The sequence below is a fragment of the Cyphomyrmex costatus genome, unplaced genomic scaffold (assembly GCF_001594065.2).
Source record: "Cyphomyrmex costatus isolate MS0001 unplaced genomic scaffold, Ccosl1.0 scaffold148, whole genome shotgun sequence".
Lineage (NCBI taxonomy): Eukaryota > Metazoa > Arthropoda > Insecta > Hymenoptera > Formicidae > Cyphomyrmex > Cyphomyrmex costatus.
In genome coordinates this window covers 232,316-257,605 of record NW_017275477.1, presented here as the reverse complement: position 1 = coordinate 257,605, position 25,290 = coordinate 232,316, and the positions used below count along the sequence as shown (strand labels likewise).

At 34.8% G+C, this 25,290-nt stretch overlaps 3 protein-coding genes across 3 annotated transcripts in view; all 3 read left to right on the top strand.

Annotated features, from left to right (window-relative positions):
- Nucleotides 1-1,488: 1,488 nt before the first annotated feature.
- On the top strand, nucleotides 1,489-2,482 carry LOC108783321 (uncharacterized). The gene has a single exon (XM_018551868.1). The coding sequence runs from the start codon at nucleotides 1,693-1,695 to the stop codon at nucleotides 2,431-2,433; it is 741 nt and encodes a 246-aa protein (XP_018407370.1). The 5' UTR covers nucleotides 1,489-1,692; the 3' UTR covers nucleotides 2,434-2,482.
- A 2,643-nt stretch (nucleotides 2,483-5,125) lies between these two features.
- The window catches only part of jvl (javelin-like), an 84,179-nt gene continuing 64,014 nt past the window's right edge, over nucleotides 5,126-25,290 (top strand). Inside the window, exon 1 of the mRNA XM_018551878.1 lies at nucleotides 5,126-5,152. The gene's annotated coding sequence lies outside the window, so the exon portion shown is untranslated. The remainder of the gene's footprint in view (nucleotides 5,153-25,290) is intronic.
- On the top strand, nucleotides 6,902-14,221 carry LOC108783312 (uncharacterized). The gene is made up of 5 exons (XM_018551855.1): nucleotides 6,902-7,088; nucleotides 7,865-8,021; nucleotides 8,152-8,367; nucleotides 9,041-9,227; nucleotides 14,068-14,221. Exons 1-5 carry the CDS (start codon nucleotides 6,963-6,965, stop codon nucleotides 14,219-14,221), a joined length of 840 nt encoding a protein of 279 aa, XP_018407357.1. The 5' UTR covers nucleotides 6,902-6,962.

Sequence of the window (25,290 nt, the reverse complement as noted above, 5' to 3'; positions counted from 1 at the left end):
TTATGATTCCAACCGGTTTTCTCAACAAAATGAAAATTCTAGAGAAAAAAAAGTGTTTGGTGCATTATATAGAACGGTTAGGGAAATGGATTCCAATATCAGAATTATTTCGTAGAAAATAATAAAAATTTAAGAAATAATATTGAACAATTCTGATAATACGTATCAAAGGACGTTTAATATTTCCTCGTATACTATTGAGACATTAGACGATATAGCTTCGAGGTAATGACGCACTTGAAGCCTTCTCGATAAATCTATATAGTATGATGTAACGAAGCGGTAAATATTCATCATAGAAATTGATCTGTCATTCGAAATTGATATATGTGTATAATTATATAATAACCATCGTACATATGTAACATTACCCTGTTCCAAAACGAATTACATAATCATACACGCAGCTATCTATAAAAGATTTCGATCATCCATAATCTGTATGTATTATTTATATAATCCAGTAATTCTCTTTCTCGGCAATGTAATGCGTGTTTTACATTGCAGGAGCAACAGCAGTAGTGGATAGGCTGTAAGAGTAAAAAATTGGTCAATCACAGTCAAATGTGAGAAGAATAATTGACAGTGATTGGTCAATTTCTTACTCTTTCAGTCTTATCCACTACTGCTATTATATTGCCGTTGTAGATCATACATTAAATTTTCATCATTCGTCTATCAACCGAAGTCTAATGCGTCGTCTACAATACACGGAGTACGAAATAATATGGAGTGTACAATAGAAATGTGTAGTGATTCAGAAAGTCCTAAGTAGAAAATTTACCGATTATAGTCAATTATTCTTCTCATATTCGACTACGATTTTTAAAGATTTTAATCTTATGATCGTTACGATTTCTATTATAAACCCCGTATAAAAAATTGACCAATTACAACCGATTATTCTTCTCACATTCGACTGTAATTGGTTAATTTCTTACTTTTATTCCGTATATTGTAGACGACGCAGAACTTCAATGCAGATTTTATATTGTTCTGGACTGTATAGAACTCTAAAAACATTCATACACATATTTATAAAAAATTTAACAATAAGTTTTTACTATCGTAGAAACTGGGTTGTATTTCATTTTAAATTCTTTCGAATGTTTTTTTTTTAAGATATCAGTAATATTAAATTACTTATCAATTTAACTTGCAATATTACATATTCCAATCTCAGTCTAGAATTGTGAATTTCAAGATATAAATATATAATCAGTAGTTAATTGCTCTTGAACTAGAAATTATAGAAATTTATATAAAAAGTTATCAAGATCCAACAAATACACTCTGTTTACTTATTTATTGTATTTTACTTATCTTTACAGGTTTAAATTTATGTAAAAAAATTTATAATAAAAAAAATGGTCGATGAGGGATGGACATAAAATTCGAGGATATAAAATAAATGATAAAATCAAACAGTAAAAGTGAAATGATTTAATAGAATAAAATGATGTAATGTAATTGATCTTCAAACACAATACAAGTCCACTACGAAAAAACTACAAAAGACTAGACAGTCAATAAACTCTCGGCTAATAAAAACAAACAATCTTATCGAAGCTGCTCGCGTCCACGTTCACGTCGTTCCCTTCATTATCGCAACATGGGGTTGGAAAAGTAAAAGAAAAAAAAAAAATCAAGAAATACCGACGAGAGCCGACCAAATCAGAGCTCATCGTAACCATGCCGGTCACGGCAGGACGCAGCAGACTCCAACAATTATGCTCGTGCCGCAACAAATTATACGTGCATCAGAAGAAAAAAACGAGGGACCGTTGCAAGAGGAAGAGGCAGGCCTTCGTGTACAATCCGGAAGAAGAGATTTGGCACGAGCCCTACATGCATTCGCTTCGCCGTGAGTTCTCGGACGAGTCTGTGCTGTGCGACTCCAAGATCGAGCTACCCTGGAGGGACATCGCCCTGCGGTCGGCGATGAGGATTCGTCCCGACCCGACAGCTGCCGAGGTTGATCGAGAGACGGACGAAACTGAGACGATGACTGTCATTAGCGAGAAGCGAGAGTCTACTGGTGCCATGACGTTGCCGTGGCAGGATCTGCTCATCACGGAGACTTTGCGAAGCACGTTGGAAGTTCCGGAGCTCTGCGACTCCTCGGTAGAGATACCCTGGGCCGATCTCGCGCTGGAGAAGCCGGTGGAGATACGTCCATCGCGGGAGGAGCGGATCTGTGCGACTGACGACGTCGAGATTCCTTGGGATGAGATCCTGATGCCGCGTAATATCGTCATCAAATCCGAAAGGAAGCGAAAGCATCCCTCGTCCTACCGACCGCCGAGGCTGCGTGCCGACGTGACGTGCATCCCCTGCGGCATGCCTACCGGCTGCGCGAAAATTCGCGCGAAAACTCGCTTAAATCCTCAAGAGAGCGTTGCGGGATCCAATTGGATGGTTACCTGTATGTAGGGCTAGGTGTAAACATTTATTTGCTGATTTGATTAAATTTCAATGTCTCAACTCGTACAAATTACGTATCGCTTTAATATTATTATTAGCTACGTTGAGCAAAGTGAGTGTTCATAGTGATTCCATGTATATATTACAAGTAAGCTCTACACTTTCCTTACATAATCAATTTATTAATGAAAGACAGTAATTAATTACGTAATACGTATTTGAAGTACTGAGCAACAATGCTTTCAGTACCTAAAATAAATAATTAATTACTGTCTTTTAGTACCAGACCAGTATTAGACTTTTTGCAGAGCTGGAAGTTATTTTTATCATTATATTTTTACCAGTACTTTTTAAAACAACGATTTGATAATGACGTTGCATTTATGATGATAATTAATTAAAAGTTGAGATTAGGAATGTCACTTTTAAAAAGTGACTTGTCATCATTATTACTTTTCAAAATAAGTGAATTTCTTGTGATGATCGTTTCGTTATTTTTGAAAGTAACGAATCGACTCATCACAAGAAACAAATTACTTTTTTCAAAAAATAATGCGTAATGATGACAAATCACTTTTTAAAAGTGATATTCCCAATCTTAACTTTTTATTAATTATTGTTATAAAAATTCCAACGTATTACAAAATTGTTTAAAAAAGTAATGATGAAATTAACTTCTCATCTCTGGATTTTTGTAAAAGTTATTAGATCCAGGGAAGAATTAAAAGTAAGAACAAATTGTATTAAAGAATCACTGAGCGTTCACTGAGCTGCTTTGTTTACCGAACATAACTTTCGCTGCGTTCAACGGAAAAAGCAGTCTTGCAGTTATTGTAAGATCATTTAATATGATTAGTTTATATATTTAGATCCAGTGAGGAACTGAGAAGAAGTAAAGAATTTTACAACAGTTACTAAATATTTTATTTTATTTAGTTGTTACAGCTACTTTGTCTGCTATAACATAGTTATTGCTTTTCGCTCGTTCCATTAATATAAATAGCAACGTTTAGGTCGAATATTTGTAAAAGAGAAGCGATATCACACTAACAGAAATAATAACGGTACAAAACAATATAAGATTACACGTTGTAAAAATTGCCCGTAGAAAAAGTTCGATTTGCATTTTAAAACCTTGATCCGTTCATTTTACTTGCCGGATCTTGCGTTACCAGATTATTATCTTTTTTGAAATCCTTTTGGCATTAACGTAACAGAGGAAAGTAAAAACCTTGAAGCAGTTCGAAAATGCCTTTTGAATCAAAACGAAATAAAACAATTTTCTTTAAAAATTTATTTATAAAACGACAGTGAAACTGTCAATATTGATTAAATGATAATGAAACTAACAGTATTGATTAAACGAAAAGTATGTTATTTATATGTGTGTGTGTGTGTTTATCGTTACTAGATTATTATCTTTTTCGAGATCCTTATAACGTCATAAAGAAAAGTAAAGACCTTGATGTAGTTCAAAAATGCCTTTTGAATAAAAATGAATTTTTTTTTTAATTTATCACGTATGAAGTGAAACAATTTCCTTTGAAAATTTATTTATGAACCGACAAGTAAAACTGACAGTATCGATTAAACAAAAGGTACATTATTTATTTTTTATCGTTTCACAACATCGTTAGTAAATCACTGCATCAAATGCTTTCCATTTGATGACACAATAAGTCAACATACGTATCGTTTTGTCTTCGTTATTTATGGAATGCGAGGAGAGATAAAATGACGTTCGTGTTGACTTGTATCATTAAATGGAAAGCTCTCCCATTGTTTTCCTTTTCTTGTTTACACGCGAGCGTCCGACTTATCAGCGGAGCGAAAAAACAGGAACTGTGTGACCGACGTTGAAGTTGGTGGCGCCACCGCGGTATCTCGCCACGCTTCGGCAACCGTCGGATCGCGTCGGGTCCAATCGGCTCTCGTGATCCGCGACCGTGCCACTCAGTCGACACTTGTCAGCGAACGCGTACGGTGGGTTTTTGTCGTGGAACATACACAAGAGAGATGCAACCGCGAGCGTCGTGCGAGTAACGAAAATGGCGTGGTGACCGAGAGCGTGAGTGTTTTCCGTTTTCCTACCCGCGTTTACACGAACAGCCGTGCGTCTGCCATTGGAAACGCCGTCGTCCGATCACCGACGGTTAGGTTCTTTCCCCCGCGGGGACAATCGACTTGAAGGAGTGCGCCATGATCGAGTCGGGACGACGAACCCGGCGACGTCGTTAAGGTGGTTTATTTATGCAGTGTGTATCCCGAGTGTGCTTTGGTGAGACACGAGCGTCGAGGCGAGGGATCCCAACGGTTCATGTCTTTGTCGTCGTCGTCGTTGCCGCACGCCCCCGCCAACGACGACGCTGAGTCGCGTACGACCCTAACGTCGCGACGTGACGCGACGTGACGTAACGGCGACGCGACGCGACGTAACGGGTGACGCGTAGAGTGAGTACGTGCATCCAGCCACGACACGTGCATGAACCCCGATAAAGTAGACGAGGGATGTCCTACGCGGCGGTCGCAACTAGGATTCGGTGATCCTGCCTGCTCGTGACAGCTCGACGACTCGCTCCGATCCGGGCGAGACCAAGATGGCGCCACCGACGTTTTGACACTTGCCGAAGGACGACCCGTCAGCTGGACCTCATCGCCGTCCGCAGGCGACCCGTCTATTATGAGCAGAGAGTTCTACGTACCCTGCGTCACACCTTACGTCTATCAGGTAAGATCCTAAACACTTGAGATTTGATAAGCTCGCAATTCAATGGCTCGCGTAAGAGAACACGAGTCTCATAACATTCATATGTAGGTACACAGTGAAAAATATTTTGTCACTCTTATGGTCAAAGTCAGCCGTGTTGGAACGATATATTTATATCGTGCGATGTATGTCGTATATCTGAGGATTTATTCCAATATTCGATTTTGTCCGTAAGTAATGCTCCTCTTATTTAATTGATCTAATCTATGACTCGTTTCTAACTTATTATTGTTTTGCATTAGAAACAGTCCACTTGAATCTTGAAATTTTGTGTTGAACTTTTAACATATTCGAGTACAAATTCAATATATTTAATGATTGTGTTAGAATCGTGTCTCCTGATTTTATTTTCATTTGCTCGAGTTGTCGAATCTGCGTCGAGTTTTGCATTGCGACGTTTTATTTGGCTCGATTCTCGATACCGATAGATTTCAATATTTTCAACTTCCTCGCTGGAGATTTGAAAGCGATCCAAGTTGTCGATAAATTTTTTTTGTTAGTATCGATCGTTATATTTAAATACTTGGGAGAACCGGTAATACTCCAGCAACGCTCTTTGTAAAGGAAAACATACTAAGAAATCTATATAAACATGAATTCGACGACTTTAATTACACTTGCATGACAGTCACGCGTGTGATAGCGATAAACACAGGCTTTAGAATATTTATTTTTATTATTTTTGAGTAGACTTGAATTATATATATGTTGATGTTTTTCAATTTTTTGTATTTCAGTTTCCTATTGATAAATATAATCTCCTACAAGTATTCTAATTTGCGATATTAAAAGTTTCTCTCTTATTTCATATTATCACGTCGAAAGATACAGAAACTTAATTTATCATGTAAATGATACACGGTTTGCAATTTATATGTCTGTACATATATTGTATATACAATATATATATTATATATAATATATATATGTATATATATTCATACGCATGATAACGAACGCGAGCTATAGTCATAAACATGGACTGAATATTTATTTTTATTGGTTATAAAGACTTTAGTTTAATAGATTTTTAAATTTATTTATATTGTAATTTCTCATTAATATTAAAATATTCCTACAAGTATACTATTTTATGACCGCGATTTTTTTTTTATTTGAAATTATTACATTGAAAAACGTGTAAATTACGCAAAAAAGTTAAAATAATAAAATATTACGTATAAATATTATTATTTGATAATAAAATATTATTATCTAGCTTAATTTGCCATAAATTGTGCACTCACTATCAGAGAAAATATCTATTCTACTATTTTCTATAATTTAAAGTCTCGTTATTCTAATTATTCTACATTGAACGTATGCGTTTAAGTGTGGTCCACAATAATATGTTGTAAATACATCGTTGCTAGTCACAATGCTTCGCAACAGCCAATAAGAAGCATCAATCAATAATAATTAGTGATGCTTCTAAAAGCATTGCAACTGGCAACGGGATGTTCGTAACTTATTGTATTTAAAGCCACCCTAAAGCCGGAATCAGACTACATTGAAGATTGAGATCGTAGATTGAAAGATTGTTTGATCAATCAATCAATAGGGGTTAAAATTCTTTTATCCTCATTGGTCAAATTTCAATCTCAATCTTTAATATGCATAGTCTGACTCCTAAAAGTCTGCATTACGATATTAATTGGTGAGAAACAAAAACCGATCATTCGGCACAATGGTCGATATCGAAACGTGCAAGGTTCAAATTGATAAGTAGGATTTGTGTTAAAAGAGGTTTCATCGACGATATGATTCAGATATGAGTAATACAATCAATAGGGAAGCCTCGAAGAGTTCGGATACCTCGAAACGACGAGATCCTGTGACTCGTACATCCGTTAATAATTCAGATAAAAAATCTTTATTCTCCGTAATGAGACAGAAGGTGAGAATATAATATTTGCGATCTCGACAGATGGAAGTTGAAAGATAAGATAACGTACGTGTTCGAAGAGAAGAATCCAGATATTTTACTGGTCTAAGCAACATTTGTCAACATTTTTGGTTGTATGCGATTTATATTGCAACATCAATTCAAGCTCCTATTTTTTATCTCTCATATTCCAATAAACATTTGACATGTAACTCTTGTACTATTCGGTATCTATTTACGAAGGAGAGAGATATGATAGAGAGATATGAAGCATAAAATGTCTTATATAGATATATGTCAAACAAATTTATTAGTTATATCTGTATTTAGATTCTGAAAAAAAAAACATGATTACCATAACCGAAAAGAATATTTTTCGCCCATCAATACAATTGATTATAAAAATTATACTTCGACTGTAGTATAACTGTACTATACTTTTTATAATCGAATTGTGTTGATGGTCGAAAACTATTATTTTCGATTGTGGTAACAATGTTTTTTTTTTTTTCAGATCTAGATATATAACGTTTTTTCCGCGTAGCTAATTTTAAGATATTTCAATAAAATTGTTGTTTCCGTGTACAATCGTGTTAATTGTGGAAACTTTGACTTCATAAATATTCAATGACAAAGTAAAAGGGTATCTTAAATGTCCAGACAATTATATGTAAGCTGATTAACAAAATATTAATTGAACAACTTAATCGGCTTTGCGACCTGAGGGAGGGGCGAAATGCGTGTTTTACCTTCAGGAGGAAACATCGTCTAATGAACACAATGCACAGATTAGATCGAAGCTGCCCACCTTTCATAATCCTTTGAAGCGTTTTATGAAATCGAAGAGTGAGAGGGAATCCGATTCCGAAGTGGAGAACGTGAATCACTGTGAAATTCGTCCGCGTACTCTTGAGAAAATCGACGAACTTACGAATGTTAGCAGTGGTAAAAATATATCACGTTTGATATCAATAGCAAAGAGAAATACATATCTTTTTAAAATGTTCTCTAAAGAAGTTTATATTTTAAAGTGTATTTAAAAGTATATTCCTCTTCCATTCTCTCTCTTCGTCAGCATCCACGCTGAACGAACAAGATACGGAAAAGAGCAATACCTCGGGTTATCGGTTCGAGCATCATTCTGTGGATGCTGCAAGGACGCGCGAATCTTACCAAGACCTCGCCAGTTATTTCTCCGAAGTCGACCCCGATGAACCCTCGACCTCCGCTACGAACACTATCGTCCTCTCCGCGAGTACCTTCGATCGTGATCTCGAGAGAACGGAGCCGAGTAAGACCTTACAGAATTCAACTGCCGATGCCGGTTTATTTATGAGATAGATATACATAGAACGATGCACGTAAAATATTTTGCGCTCGTGTTATTTTCAGAAACGTACATTCTGAGTAAGTTTATCCTAATTTAAATTTGCTCGTAATAATATATATCGATGGTGGTATTTCAATTTATTACGACAATGAATCGAGAATTATAAAAGACGTTCTCAGTTTTCTATTTAATTCGATTTAAAAATCTTTTAGACGCGCATGGTATATTTAATTTCTAAATTTGATTATAAATAGATATATGACATTTATCAAGTCAATTATAAAAACATTGTTCTTGGATCTTCTATTTAAATTAATTTAAGTTTTCTTTTAATGCACGATATATTTGACAAATTGTAGTAAGCCTGACTAGTCGGCATTCAGAAAGTACAAGCTAAATGTTATTTTCTCAGACTACTTTATGATAAGAGTTATTTTTGATTCATAATCGGAAAAAACGATACACCTCGATCTTAAATAGTTTTCTATTTTGAAAGTTATTCTGTGCAGCTACGTTTTAAATCGATAAATCTTAGAATCAAGTAGCCTTTAGCATGCGGTGGGAAACCCGTGCGCGAACGTCAATTGCAATGTCTTACTTCCGTTCCTTTTCCCCGATGATGCGCATATTGCAGGCGAAAATCTACAGAGTACGATAATGACGTCGACAACTTCCACATCGTTCGGAAGCGAGATAACTGATACTGTCTCGAATTCCATGAACACCGAGGAAGTGTCGGATGCGGATTTCACGAACGTGTTGCAACGTAGTACCATTGTCGCGGTGGCTCCAATGGGACTGACGTTTTCTACACAATTAGGGTGTGTATTGCTAATTTCCCATTTTATTTTTTATTCGAAGTAAAGAATGGTATTCCCTCTGTAGAGATTTCAGTTTTTAATCGCCACAAAGATATCGAAGTATTTTTTTTATTTTTGAAATGTTTCGAACAGAATAATTAAGGATTTTAAATTAAAAATTTTTTTGATGTTTTTTTCCTATAAGATACATCTGCATTTTTTTTCACCATCTAGATTCTTATCAACGCCTTAATCTTTATTGCTTATATTAACTCGGCAATACGGAATAGCGTAAAAGATCCAATTACTGACGTGACCCAAATACTGTCAATCTAATTTTAAATGCTTTTTGTAAGTATACATATGTATAAGTAATTTTATTTAATTTTATTTATAAGTAAACATTTTCAAAATTTAATAAAATTAAATATAATTACTTATAATATAATTTATATATTAAAAAAAGACATTTAAAATTAGATTATCAATATTTGGGTTACTGCAGTAACTTTTTTTTACCTATTTTTTAACTCTTTTAGAAGCAATGTGGATCTTTGAGAAAGAGAGCAAATTTTTTCATTTTAGATTAAATAAAAATTTGAAAAAATTCTGATATACTTATCAAAGTTTTTATCAACGAATTTTACCATTATGTATAAAAGTCGGATTGTATTTTACTTATTTTTTGTAGATTTAAATTTATCTATCACACGCAACACATGTGTGTCTTTAAAGACAACACAGGTGTCTTTAAAGACTTCCTTTGCCGGCGGCAGGTTTTATCTCTTTATGCAAATCTTTTTTGTTTATCGCCTAAACTTGGAGTCAAACTCACTCGGTGTCGGTAGCATGAGTCGAGGGCATATAAATATCGAATTCGCAAGAGCGCATAGACGCAGCGTTGCGGTTCGAATCCGCAAGCCCGCTCGCGTGCTAACCGCGTTAAAAAGCGGTAACGGTACCGCCATTGCGGTCGGTTTACATTCGACTAACACGTTGGCGACATCCAATGCCCGCCGGAAACGGTCTCGACTGGTTGATCAGCTTGACCCTTATAGGCCCGTAAATGATACAGACAAATAAACTATCGAACGAGATGCGTTGTCGCTTCTTAAGAATTGCAATCGCACTTTGAGAAGAATATCATTTTCTGATACATATCTGAAATCAGAACCGCTTATTACGTACGTTAGTAATATCTAATATTAATAGTAATACCTAATATTATTTTAGAAATATTGATATACAAGAGCCGATCAAGTCTTCAACTTGTGATAAGCTTTATATCCATGAGGCTAGAAATCGCATTGGGATCTCGGACAGGAAAGAATTAACAAATACATTTGAACAATTCGGTCACACGATCAATAATGCAATTGATCAATATTTTCTTCATTCGAGATCGAGGACCGATTTCTAGCACCGTTGACACAAGGCTTAAGATTTGCCTTAAATAAGAAACATTATGCAAAAAAATATACTTAAGTACATGTATACGAGCGATACATTAGTCCACCTTTGATCTGAATTTTGCAATTTTCTAAAATAAACGTAAAAGCCTACAAGATATACATTAGATAGATTCGTGTAACTTTTTTTTTCGAAACAACATTACGTGTCCTAAGAATATTTATCAAAGAATATAGAATGTTTTATAGCAGTCTTCATAAAACACTCATACATTGAACTAATTTGTTCAGATAGAGTGATATCTCTTATAGGTATACGTCGCATCTGCGGATTCGAATTGCAACGGGTTCTATGCGGGGTGTAGGACTGCACTTTCACGGTTTTGCGTCCTGCTCACTGGATCGTACGGAGATCCTATTTGATTACAAGCTGTACTATATGCGAATGGCGGTTACGTCTCTGCGTGACTCATTCGCTTCGTATACACGCGTGTACACGAGAGCGTGCTTGTATCTATCGGTCACCTCGTTTGAGAAAGTTGCGTGAGGTAACGCGCGTATTGAAACATTACTTTTGCTGTAAAATATGAAATCAACCGTCCGTCGCCAATATCAGTAATTTCTATTCCGCGCTGAATCCTTTATCATGCTTTTATTTTCTCACAATCAGTAACACGTCTTTATCTTCCATTGCTTAGCACAAAATCTTCATAAGAGGATCCTTATTTCATTTTTATTTTTAAAAATACAAACTTTCGGTAATCCTTCATAGGGATTTTCAAGTAACTTTACAAAAAAAGGATGGTTTTTTTTTTAAAAACATATCTAAAAATTTTAGTTAGATACAGATACAAAAATAATTTTGTCAGATCATTGAAATAATTCTGTATCTAGGATACTTAAGCGTGTTGCTACTAGATAAGAGAATGTTGAAACTTTTTGCAACAATGTTAATTATGTTTGAGCGTCCTACTTAATTATTCTAATATATAGTTCCACAAAATTATTTTTTAATCTATATATAGCTAAATTTTTAAATACTTCAGCAAAATAATTTTTTCCGTGTATATTTAATAGAGCAAAATTCATTTAGTAGTATTTATTTTGTAGTGTAATAGTCTGTTTTTAATGTGTTATAGTTTATATGTATATATAATGTGTTTCTGTTATTTCGAATACGAACATATAAGTATACTGCAGAGCAATTATTTTCGACCTACTCCTGTTCAATATCTTCTCAGCTACCGATTTAAAGAAACACAATCTGATATCTGTTGAAGATTAATAACGTTGCGATGACAATATCAGACAAAGCAATCCAGCTGTATGAAAGCGGGAAGAGAAGACTTTCTCTATGCGCGATATAGATAGGAATTCGAGCAAATTTCTCTTTCTGAGCTTTAGTGCGGTTACTTCTTCATAGTATCGTCTTCTGTCCACCGCAGATTCTCTCTAATGAAAGCTTAAATTGCACTTTGCCGTGAAATAACTTCGGTGATTTGTCGGCAGGCAGGTGCATCCTGGCACCGAATATGGATTCGGGACATCGTACCATGGAGCGGTCGATTGGCTTATGTTAATATACAGGGTGTTTCTGAATTGCATTGTACAAGAAAATTTTTATTCGCCAATCTTTTTATCAATTTTAACATTAATGTCGTCGTATAAAGGCAAGACTAAATGTTGTTTATTTTTTATTATACTTTTTGTATTTATTTTAACAAATTGATGAAAAATCGATACAAATTTAGATAAAAATATCTACTATTAAAATAGCAATTTTGAAGAACATATTTTATAATCTATTTTTGAAAATTAATTTACGACAATGTCTTTTGTAGTTGCATAATTGATCAAAATTTTTTAAGGAAATTTTATTAAAAAAAATTAAAGGAGAAGCTCAGATATGATGTCTACATATAATCTATATAGATACAAAATGTGCGAAATGCACTGATACGCACGATAAAAACGAACCACTCTGTATACTGGTACAAACGACTGTGGCGTGCCGACAACTTTGAAAATTTTCGATCGCGAGTAAACGAGGAATTAGTCGTCGTTTCGCGGTTCCTCCCAATACCGTCGATTGACTCCAGCAACGATTCCACGAGCCGTAACATGCTGATAATTTTGGTGAAAAGTCGCCGGATGTCACGCGGCTCCGTTTCAGAGAATAGATTGAAATGGTGTTTGTGCAGGCAGGGGTTCGTGTTTGTGAAAATCTATTCAAAGTAACCGCAATGGATCATGTAAAATGAGCGAGCAAGAATTTCGACATTAATCTCCGTTTAAACAATACCCATTAATTCCTACTGATCCCCCGACCTTGTACAAAATTCCTCGTTCGCCGCGAAACGGGAATGAGTCACGGTGCAGGAATCATTTTATATATCGGGGAGATAATAAAATTAGCGAAGGCGCGTGTGCAGCAGTCAGCAATATAAAGGCATATGGATACTACTTTGCATTATTAATAATCGATAGAAAATATGAACGTACGGGTGGGATCACGTGCACGTTGAATATATCGTCGGGTTGGGGTTCAGTCACCCGTGCATTTCGTGGGCGTCTCCTAATGTGGTTTTTACTCCGTACGCATACGTGCGTGTACGTGCACGCGTATGCGTGCGCATGAGTAAGTTCGCGCGATAGCGTCTTACTTATTGCTTTAGAAAGTAAAAGTCGTCGTCCTACGATGCGCCACGTGCACGCAACACGACGTATGCGATGCGAGGTTCCTCGTGAAAACACGCTTCTGCATGCACGCGAATATTCATCGACTTGTCTTTTCTGTCGATCTCCCTTCAGCCACATTTCGAGATAATATACCTTAACTACACATAAGATTACAAGTAATTTAAAGATAATTATTTTTAAAGTCATAGTATAGTATTGCAGTTAGAGAGGGCTAGATAACACATTCAATTTTAAGCTTAAAATAACTTCTTTTATCGTTATTTCTTAAATTTCTTGTTCACGACTAATACTATAAAAAATTGTCTAAATTTTTAGATAGTTATATCTAATCACACATTTTTTTGAATTTCTAGGTATAGTTGGCTGAATATTTCTGATCTCAATATCAGACATCAAAATTAGAAATATTCATACAATTTTGAAATTCAGACAACTAAAAATTCAGAGAAATGTAACTAGAAATTGATTTGGCTAAAAATTCAAATAATAGTCCGTCAGAAAATTCAAACAGTGTGACTGAGAGAACTTCTGCTTTTGTCTGAATTTTAGACAATTTTTTACAGTAAAAATATGTATTTAAGAACCAAAAATGTGCATAATTTATGTTTTATATTTTTTAGGTCGAAAAAATATTTTTTCTTTGATTAAAAAATTTCTTTTATATATAAAGCCTTATTATTAGACTAAAAATATTTAAGCAGCCTACTATTTTTACAAAAAAATAAAGCTAATTAATAATAATCGAATCTCAGGAATGAAATCGTCAACATGTCCGAGACGACAGAGTCAAGAACGCGGGATCAAAGAATAGGTCGGGACGATGTACGAGAATTTTACAACAATACTTTACGCATGGTGATTCGCAAGCCGATGTGTCCGCAAAACGACGAGCCCAGTATATACTGAAGTTACATCAAATATTGTAATTATCAAAAAACCTGCTTTTTTGCGAGTGTTATATACATGATCTTTGTCGATAAGAGAACTTCGCAAATAAAGCTTTCGCTTAAATGCATAAGTTATTCATTTGAGGGCACCGTAGAGAGAATGGGATTATTCGATTATGCAAGAGACAAGTAACTGAAGTAACTTGTCGGAACGACGTTTCACCTCGCGAATCCCTTCAAATCCGTTGCACGTTTTACACGTTACACCGTCCGCACGAACTGTCTCTTTCACTTACATAGAAGAGGACTCAAGCCGGCATTACTCGCGCGAGACACGTGCGCGAAATGTCCGCGAACGTGCACGTTCGTTGCACTAAACCAGCACGAGCTGCCGCGCGCGCAATCGATAAGAAAAGTGTTTTCTCGCAAATATTTAAGATTACATACTTCGCTGTCGGAGCGCATCTCCACGCGATGCTGCATAGCTAATAATTTACGTCAGCTTCCTTTCGTTATCCTAAAGAACGTGAAAGTCTTCTCATTACGGTGATTTGCCTGAAAATTACGCTTGTTATGAAAACAGTTATCCACATCGTGTCAGTCAGTTTTTAGGATAAATAAATTCCTAATTACAGACACTCATGTTTATATCGGTAAATCTTGTGATGATGGATTTCTACTGTTTCAAACATTTTTCAAGGCGAATTCATAATTTATAGATTAACAACGGTACGGTCTATTTCGATCAGTTGATCTCGATAGTATATTGAATGTCGATTTCTCTCTTAAAAGCGTACATAGACGCACTAGACAATAGTGTGCTCACTGACGTCGGTGTTATTAGGCACAATTATATGTGGTTAGCGCAATCAGCGTATGCAGTGAGGTGTAACATTTATAATTAACCTACGACTAACTGCGCACGCGTGTATGCCGTGAATGTAATCAACAATTTGCAACCGGAAGTAAAGAAGTTAATTAAGATGCTTTTTTTATTCTTTTTTCCTCATTTGCTCACTTAATTAACACTGATGTGTTTGCCGTACTATTATTTCATCATAAAAATAAAATTGAAATATTTTATCCGTTATTATTTATCATTGCGTTAAAAAAAAAAAGATTGGTTGAATATGGCGTAGCATTTTTTAATGAGATGCAGCAGTCAATTTTTAGTTGTAATCTTATTACGGATGGCTAATGCAACTAAAAATTGGCTGCTGCAGCAAATTCAAAATGCTATGCCATATTTTATCGTCTAAATTACTACTGCAGTTAATTATGATAGAATTGCTTTGAAACGTTGTGTTTATTTGGCTTAATAACTTTTTTTTCAGTGTGCTTATTATAAAAAAAATAAAACTTTTCACGAATGTTAAAGTTATGTATAATCGCATTTTTAAACTGGTTTTTACTTAAAATTTTGTTTACCTATGAATATTTTTATTTTTCAAAGAGATATTTAGATTTCATTCGTTTTTACGGGTGTTTATGTTTTATGAACAGATTTTATTGTATTGCACACATGTGACAATGGAAAGGATGTTTAGATTTGAAACAAGCGTAACAAAGTTAATGATTTAATAGCATTGAACAAGCAATTCGTCGTAAAGACAAAAAGAGATAGAGAGAGAGAGAGAGAGAGTTCGAATAAACGCGCGAACATTAGGTGCTCGCATACATCCGATGTTAGAAAGCGAGTTACGCGAGCGCGTACACCTTTGTTCGCGTTCATTATCCATGTGGTGACGGTGATTCGCCGGTAATTTCATTTTTTTTACTTACCTATCCGTTTACATAAACGCGCACGACGCGACGCGGCGCCGAGAGAGGCATCGAGACTCGAGACAATGACTGAAATATTTCATCGTTTTGACGGCGTAGTAGCGTAGTTGGCGCTGTAACGACTTACGATGTAACACTTTTATTGCGAAACGCGATTATGTAATTTAGTCTATTTGTTCAACAGAAAATATCGTAATATATTTAATTCTCTTTATAAGAAATTAACGCAGTAAATAATAATAATCAAGAATTCTAAAATGTAACTGAATTTCTGCACAATAAATAATCTCCGATTTTGTGATTTGGAGATTGACGAGATTATATATTAAGAGAATCGTCGTAGGATAGAGCGGAGCTCTAATTGTGACACTTTTTATTTAAATTATTATAAATCTTTACACTATTATGGTAGAATTGCTTTGAAACGGTTGTGTTTATTTGGCTTAATAATTAAAAATTTTATTCTTTATATCAATAATTAAACATAAAATATATGTTTGATCGTGAGAATAAAATAGCAACTTGAACATTAAAGGTAAAAATTATACTAATAACATATATTTTAAAAATACATCTGGTTTTTATTAATCGCTTCACGTAGATTAAGAAAAATACTATTCATCTAATAATTTTATCTTTGATGCATAAAAACGAAAAAGCATACGTGTCTTGCTGTTTACAGCTGGACACAGATTATTATATTGAAGTAATCTCTATTTTTGTGTGATACTTTACGAAAGTATAGAGATATCAATATATATTTTAGTTACTTAGATATTTGCATATCTAAGTTGCATATCTAACTTGTTTCTATGCTCAACTAGCCACGCTATCCTTACTGTTAAAATAAAATTTTAATCCTTGAATGTTTTTTTTTGTATATGTGAAGGATAGCAACATTATTCAAGATTGCTTTGAATAGAACGCTTTGTTGCTCCATTAAACCGGTCAATTATCCAATTTACGATTTACTTTGAATAAATGATCAAAATTATTCCAGTGCAGTTACATCATCTACTGTACCGATCGGTTGAAGAGAGTTTTATACGATCAATGATACTTCATTCGTAACCAAATGATTTGACATAATTATGCGTTCGTTCGTTGTATGTTCTTTATTCATACAGTTTGCAATGAAATGGCGTTAAATGGTAATACTGCGGTTGTTACGTAGCAGTGGCCATTGTTCTCGCAGAAAACAAGTTCCTGACATTGAAAACGATTCACGTGTCGACGGCATGTAGCTTGAGACTCATTTTTCGCACATGACATTAAATATGATCATTGTGATATGTGATTTTAATTTTAATGATACGATATTTTGGCATTAAATTATTACGATAACTATTGTTTATAATGTCACCACAAAATAATACGCGAAGATGCAATTTATATAATATATAATAATAATATTAATTCGTAACTTGCATATTTCGACAGCAGTAAATGAACAACTAATTTCTACGTTATTTTTACGTCGATCGGCTTTATTCTACTTACTTTGTTCCGCTAACTTATAAGACGTGATGGTTTTTCGTGTATTGGAGTGATAATAGTCACTTTTAAGTTTTTACTTTAATTTGAGTAAACGCGAATAATCAGACAGAGAATTTTTTATTCAAAATTTTAAAGCGTGGACTCGTGTTTAATTCTCTTTTTAAAAAATATAAATCATTTTGTAAGCTTCCGATTTGTAAAATATGCAGTAAATTAAGACATTTAAAAATTGTAAAAATATAAAAATAATTCCTGAAATAATAGTACATTTCTCAGCTGTAAAAACCGTTGTATTTAATAATTGAGAAATGTATCATTATTTCAGAAATGAATTAAGTGTTTCATACTTCTCTTAGATGTCTCAGTTTATCGCATATTTTAGACGTTTTAGGATTACGAAATTGTTTTTAAAAGAAGACTAAAAATAAAGCTGTACATCATAGCAGTTCATTTATTGCATGTCATGTCTTGTCTCTGACGTCATACAACCAATATGGTGCCTTAAGTTTTAAAAACAGAAAAAAAAATTAAGAAGTTGTATACTATATAACGCATGTATAATTTTTTAACTCTTTTGTTCTGTAAATTTGAGTATATTCCAGCCGTTTATTCGTATACAAATACTTTAAATAAGTAAAAGAATTTTCAATTCTATATAAATCCAATTCAAAAAACTTTCTAACCTATAATGTTAATAATTTCCGTTACTAATTATTTTAAATAATTCTTCAAAATAATTCTCAGATAAATAATATTGAAATACATCAAAACACAGTTTGTAACTCGAACATCTGAAAAATAATTATCTCGGCTGCGCTCTCATCGCATTCTAAATTCCTTTAATCTATAATGTTTGAAGTGCTCAAATATGCAAGATATACTGTTTAACACCAAAATATTTCTCAGGCAACAATAGTTCTTTATTCCTGCACTGTCTGAATTGGTGCACACAGTGCTTCAATAAGTTGAAATAAAATAAATGTATATTTGTTGTACTTCAACTTATTGCCGTGTATGTACATCAATTCAGGTAATGCAGAAATAAAGAACAAACCAAATGATTGAGAAACAAAGGACTATAGCAACAACAAGTTAAATGGCACTAAATTTTTCAATTTATATTTTTTATTTTATACTAAAGCCAGTGGCACACGATGCTTGTTTTCCTGCTGGATTACTAGCTGGATCAGATTCTTACCATCGGATTGGCTGTGATACTGATATTATCAACACTGTTGTTGTCAATACGGTGGCAAGATTCTAATCCAGCTAGCAATCCAACAGGAAAACAAGCATCGTGTGCCGCTGGTTTAAGTTAAAATATTTGACACTACTGTATCTCACGTCGGAGTCACACTTCGTGCAGCTCATGATGACTGCAGGATATACGCATAGTAAAGTAATGTTTATTGGTAGAAGCCCAGGAGGTTTCACCGCTTTCAACAGTATGTCTGCTGTATATAAGAATGGTTTGCATTTCACCAGAGAAACTCTTGCAGAGAACGAGTCGACGAAATCGTCTTACGTTCGCTTTCTATCCTTCTTGATGGCTTTGTCCTTGCTCGCGGCACGCCCTTCGTTCATGCGGATGCTTCTTTTTTCCGAGACGGATTGTCGCCGTCTCGAAGCAACATGATCTTTGTGCCATGTGGTCTACAGACGAAAGTACATCTTCTCGCCTCATATATGTAATATATATAATAACCGGCTCTTTCTTTTCTAGTCATTATCCTTCTTTTCTCTAATGTCATATTACCTTTCAACCTTTTTGAGAGAGATCCTCCATACATTTAAATGATCATATTTATAGAAAAATATTTTGCACTTTTGATTAGAGCATGTAACATTTTTATTATAATATCAATAGGTAAATCGTGAGAATGTAATAAATATAGTTCATGTATTGACACAATAATAGAGAAAGGAGGTCTAGTTTTGTTGATAAAATTCTTCCCGTTCATAAGAAGAGAGCGCAAATTGCGATAAATTTCTTTTATTGCCTATTTCCCGGTTTATCTCACTCGATAGAGGAATAAAATTAGAGTTGGAAAATTTATCGTCGGAAAGTGTTTCAGTAGTGATTCTTTTCGAATCGTTCCTCCTACAAGAAACGAGAGTGTTTCTAAAGCCACGATCAAGACAGTCATGAAAGAGCAATCTGATCATGATGATCTTGAGTACTTATAGATCTGGTCTTAATGATCTATGAAGAATTTATACGCCCGTTTGTGGTATGAAGCATGTTTGATTTTCTTCGAAAGATCGTTATCGCCTTATGGCCTCCCATGTAGCGATGCGTTAAAACAGCTGAACGCGTTATACATTTATCAGTAATGAACTTGCAATATGTATACTTATTGTATAAATATGGGAGCACAACAGGTATAATTTGTCATATTAGTTCATGCCAATTTGTGTAGAAAATTTTTATAGACAGAGTAAATTATACGTTATAGGCGAATGATTTTCTAAGATGTTCTTACTTTTGTCTCATTATTCATTGAGCTGTAGGAATATTTGTAGAAAAGAACATTTACAATGAGAAAATATATATTAAATATAATTAATATGTTAATATTAATAAAGAAGACAAGTGAAGTCTAGAATTGAATATCTGATGAAACGTGCATAAAATTGATTCTTGTTTTTTGAAAGGAACTTACACTTCTACTTACTTTCTACTTACTTTTGAAAGGAATTATACCATTGTGCTATCTTTATACCATTTTTATACCATTTTGTCTAATGTAAATTAAAAATATTCACGAAAGATTTGACTTTTATATAGCAATTAATGCAAAAGTTTTTTGACGTTCACCTTGAACATACGCAATTTCAACTTTATTAAACTAAGCTTATCGAGTATATATCCAATGCAGAATCTCTTTTTTTTTTTTACTACGATGAAGAAATTTCCGCTTGTGAAATTGAGACTCGAGATCGCTATGATTAAGCCTTTTTCGTCGAGTGTCGTCGCACGGTGAAGAAGAAAGTAGAAGTAGGCCTTCCAAGCGCTTTGAATAAAATTACGCCACTTTTATGGGATACTCCTAGTTACATACATACGGTCATGTGTTAAATTTCATTTAATTTATTTTTGCGTGCAAGTCGCTACAACCGCGATGCTTAAGTATACTTTCTCTATGTAATGGACGACCATTACTTTAATGGAAATTATTGCTACATCATATGCAATTCGTCTCAGAAATTCTCGATTACAGCGTGTTCTAAAAATGTAGTTGTTGCTAACCACAGATATCCACTAATTGATGTTCTGTTAAGTATTACAAGACAAAACTTACATATTGTTATACATTCTTGCTAAATTTCATGTCGATTTTTTTCTCCGTAAATATTCACGATTATTCAATTTTTAATATGATATATGTATATTTCAGACAAAGAGAATCCAATTTTAAAATTAATGTTACAACATCTGAAATAGAATAACAAATACTTTTTATTGTTTATTGCGCTTTTTAAAATTCTATACTTGTCAGAATATGATTTTTCATATTAAATATTTGTTACAATAAATGATCTTTTGAAAAATATCCTATTTCATCGATGAATTCATGGATGAAGCAATTTTGAATATTTGACATGTTAGTTTGATGCTCTACATGAATGTCTCTGTTTTCACTACGTTTATAGAAACGTAAATCTCTCTTTCTCCGATCTTTTGCTCGTAAGTTTGTGCTTGATCGTGAGTTTAGTTTTATTATCTTTCTCTACTGTAAATGGATTTTATATGTACTCGCCGATATGCTATCAACACGAAGTAGAGCTACCAGATGTCGATATGCGTATTAAACTGACAGGAACTTTCCGAAGAATTTTCTGATCTCAATATATCGATCACGAAGCATTTCGTAATATTTCGATCGTTTAAAATGTCTTCCAACTCACGCTTGTCGAACCCAATGTGACTCGAGTCGGTGACAAGTTTCTTCTCGCGACATGAAGCTTCAGCAGTAATATGTGTGTCAGCGTGTTAACTATACTATTTATCCGATATGTCGTGAGACCTGTTTCCTTGTTTTTCAGAAACTGCTTTTAGCAAAATCATTCTTACGAGTATTGTACATGTTCCACGGAATTACGGAAATCATTGCGCGTTCGAGGTTATACCCACAATTTTAATTTATGAATATTAAATGAGTTCTTGATCTTAATTCGCAGCTCACAGGTATATCTGTGACCATGCAATACACAAAAAGTGTATTATGCTTTCCGAAAAATCGCAGTTATCGAGAAAAAACCACCCGGGGTTTTTTTTTTTTTTTTTTTCTCGAAAAACCGTTCCTTCACGCTCTACCGCCCATCCTTGATTTCAACGGTAAAATTGTGGAAGGGAAGAAAAAAATCTCTTTTTTCCACACGAGTATATATCTCCACGAGATCCGTGGACCATTGGTCTTTAGTCATTTTGCATCGTTTCTCGGAATTCTAAAGAACGCAGGTGAATGTCGAGCGATCTCCGCGAGCGGCGAACCAGCGCTTTCGCATTAACGAGAGCCCTCGGATCTGCACACGGCGCGAAGTATACCACTAATTCACTCGCACTGCCATGACGCGCCGTGTTGCGATACGAGTGGATTTATCGTTCGACGATAACCGGCAGCAAATGCGGAATGCGCGTTCACGACCGGCGAGTCGAAAAGCCGGCAAGCCGATAAATCGCGGTTAATAACGGTGAACAGGCCTCGCGCGTGTAAGGTCGACGGTGTCTCGAAACGCTTTCGATCTTACGATTAGTAGCGCGACCCTATACCGATAGCAATGTACTCGTGAATTGTGACCAAATTGAATAATACCGCCGGCTCAACGCAGCTACGTTAAGGTAGAACGTCACGCGGATTATTAATCGCGCGTATATTGCACGCGGCTCGCGTGCAATAATTTCTAATTAAACCGCGGAGGTCAAGGCGCACTGTTGACCCGCGAACGTTAAAATCCGGATCGGGAAAAACAACTTTTTGAATCGCATGCATATACCTCGTACAAAAGTCACAGCTTAATTGCTTGCTACGTTGGATGAAATTAATCGCGCTTTTTAATTTTATGGTTGATATTTCTCGATGCTTTCCTCTTTATTTTAAATTCAACGGCTGTTCATTGCACTGAGAGAAAAAAATAATTGCACAATTACTATAATTTAAATATAATTTAGTTATTTTTGGTGCCAATCGTATTTTTTTAATGGTAGAATCATAAATATAACTTAGATTACTAACATTATCGCTGTAATATAATAACTATAAAAATTGAGCTTCTAATCATAGTTATTTTACTATGCAATTATAGTCACAAATACCCAAGCACTTTTCTCTCATTGCGTTACGTCTATCGATCGCACTTTTTCTTTTTTTCTGATGCGTGCTTCGCACTTTAATGTCTTTTAAATATTCATTTTGAGAGATGATTGAATGGCCGTTCTCGCAGTATATCTATAATCAGCGCTGAACGCGGAAGTTCATTTAGCACTATTATACGTCAGTCTGCCATTCAGCGGAACTGGTTCTGTCGTCGGACAAGATCAAGGCTCGATTGCTGGCGATCTATTGACGATCTATCTCGAATGCGTGTCAACGGCGATCAGCGCGATTGATCGATCTCAAGCTTGGATATATTTTTCTGCCCTCACATGAAGTAGCGATTGATGTTAGATCCGCACGCAATTCACGCATTCCTGAAGCCTAACGTATCGACACCTTGCGTGCCTTCTAACCAACGTGATGGGATTTCATAGATGACTCGTAACTAGTGATCATCCTATTTTACGAATATTTCGCAATCCTTCCTTATATTTCTATTACTTGCTATACACGGAAAGAATTTTCTTTTAAAATTTACCCTGAAAATATGGTAGTTGTGGGACATCTTGTATTTCAAAAAAGTTTATGTAAATTTCTCACCAATAAAACTACAATAAAATATAAAATAAGTTTGATTAATTTTACTAAAGTATATAATAAAAATCTTTAAAATATTTTTTTTATATTGTATCACAACACTATCATATTTTTAAGCTAAATTTTAAGAGAAAATTTTTTCTGTGTATGTATGAGTCTTAGACTTTTAAATATCTATGCAACATACAGAAATCTGCTTTGTATAAATCTGACGCTCGATTTTAATAAAATGTTTCAAATATAATAAAAATAAAATATACTTTTAAATACGTTTGAAATAATTTACATAAATTATCAAAATAAATTAAAATCAGAACACAAATTATTTAGTTGATCTTAATACAATGTGGGATATATATATTGTTCAAAATGTTATTTATTTAAATAAGAATCACACGTGTTCAATGCCAACGGGAAATGTGTCAGATACATTATATTTAGAATTAAATATCTTCTAAGAATACGAATCACAATATTTCAAAGTTTGCTACAAACTATTCGAATAAATTTTTCGAATCAAATACAATTTTCAACTACGTATATTTTTTTTTTACGTGGTAGCCTTCGAAGAAACATAAAAACATTTATGACAACGGGTATAATGCCACATAGTTGTAAACTGATGTCAATGATTCTGATGACTTTCCTTTCGCCAAATAAAACTTGTAATAGATACCTTATTGTTTCTGACGAATATAAACAATGTTGGATATCATTTTACTAGATGCTAGGTGCATTCTTGTGAACTTGTACGCTTAGTCTCGTCGATCGGTATTCGATTTAGAATAAACCTGGAGGCGACGTGTTACGATACAAGGCCGCGAATCGTTAACTTGCCGCACGTGTTCAAAAATAAATCACCGGTCTCTAAGCCTTCCTGGCACAAGACGCAAGGTTGCGCGAGCAACGAACCAAAGAATCGTACCAGCGACGTGTCTTCCCAGCCCTCTTACTTTTTTTTTTCCATTCGCATTCCATGGCATTCGATTTCATGCGATAAATCGATTGACTATAGATCGATTCTTCGCTGTGTTTCCGTCGTTCGTAAACGCACCATGCAGGAACTTTGTTGAAAGCTAAATTTATCTGTAACGCGCTATTAATAACTTTCACTCGTTTACAATCGCCTGTAAAGCCGTTAATCTTGTGCAATTGTCTCTAATCTGACATGTGTAACCTCAATATTATGTATTACATTTTAATAGATTTTTAAAGAATTATGAAGGTCTATAGGTCGCTAGTGGATATTGTTACTTTAATTTAAACAATGTCGAGTATCATAATAAGCTCATGTAATGAAACTGAATTTATTTTATACTAATTGTAAGAAGAATCTACAGTATATCGTAACATTGAAACTTTGTAGATAATGTACGGCTTTACGCTTTTTAAGCGCGAATTGCAAAATTGTTAGCGCGTGATATGTCACGTGTTAAACCATCAGTAAACCACAATCCATCATTAACAACCGTGAACTCGCTCTCACGGCATTTCTGTCTTACTCGGCCTTTTAATGATAAATTCTGATTAATCTAATTAGAGAATGTAACTCGCGCACCGTTACATACTCCGTTGTATGCGTTTCCAATTAAATCTGCAATGCGCTTAGAGACGCCTTTCGCGCGGGCACGTATGCCACAGTCGTGGAAGTACGCCGTGATCCGCGCCCGGGGTATTGGAGTGTGATTGATACCGATCGGTGATTTTGCGATACTGTTAGGACGCAGTTAACGGCGGATCTCGTGCGACACGGCTCGTTAATCGGCCAACCACGATATTACCGCGAGGAACGTGGGTGGCCGATTGTTGTGTCTCGACGTTACGCATCTCTATGTGGTCCCTCATGCGTAATTAGCCGGCACATGTGCGTGCTAATCGTCAGAAGATTTCGTAC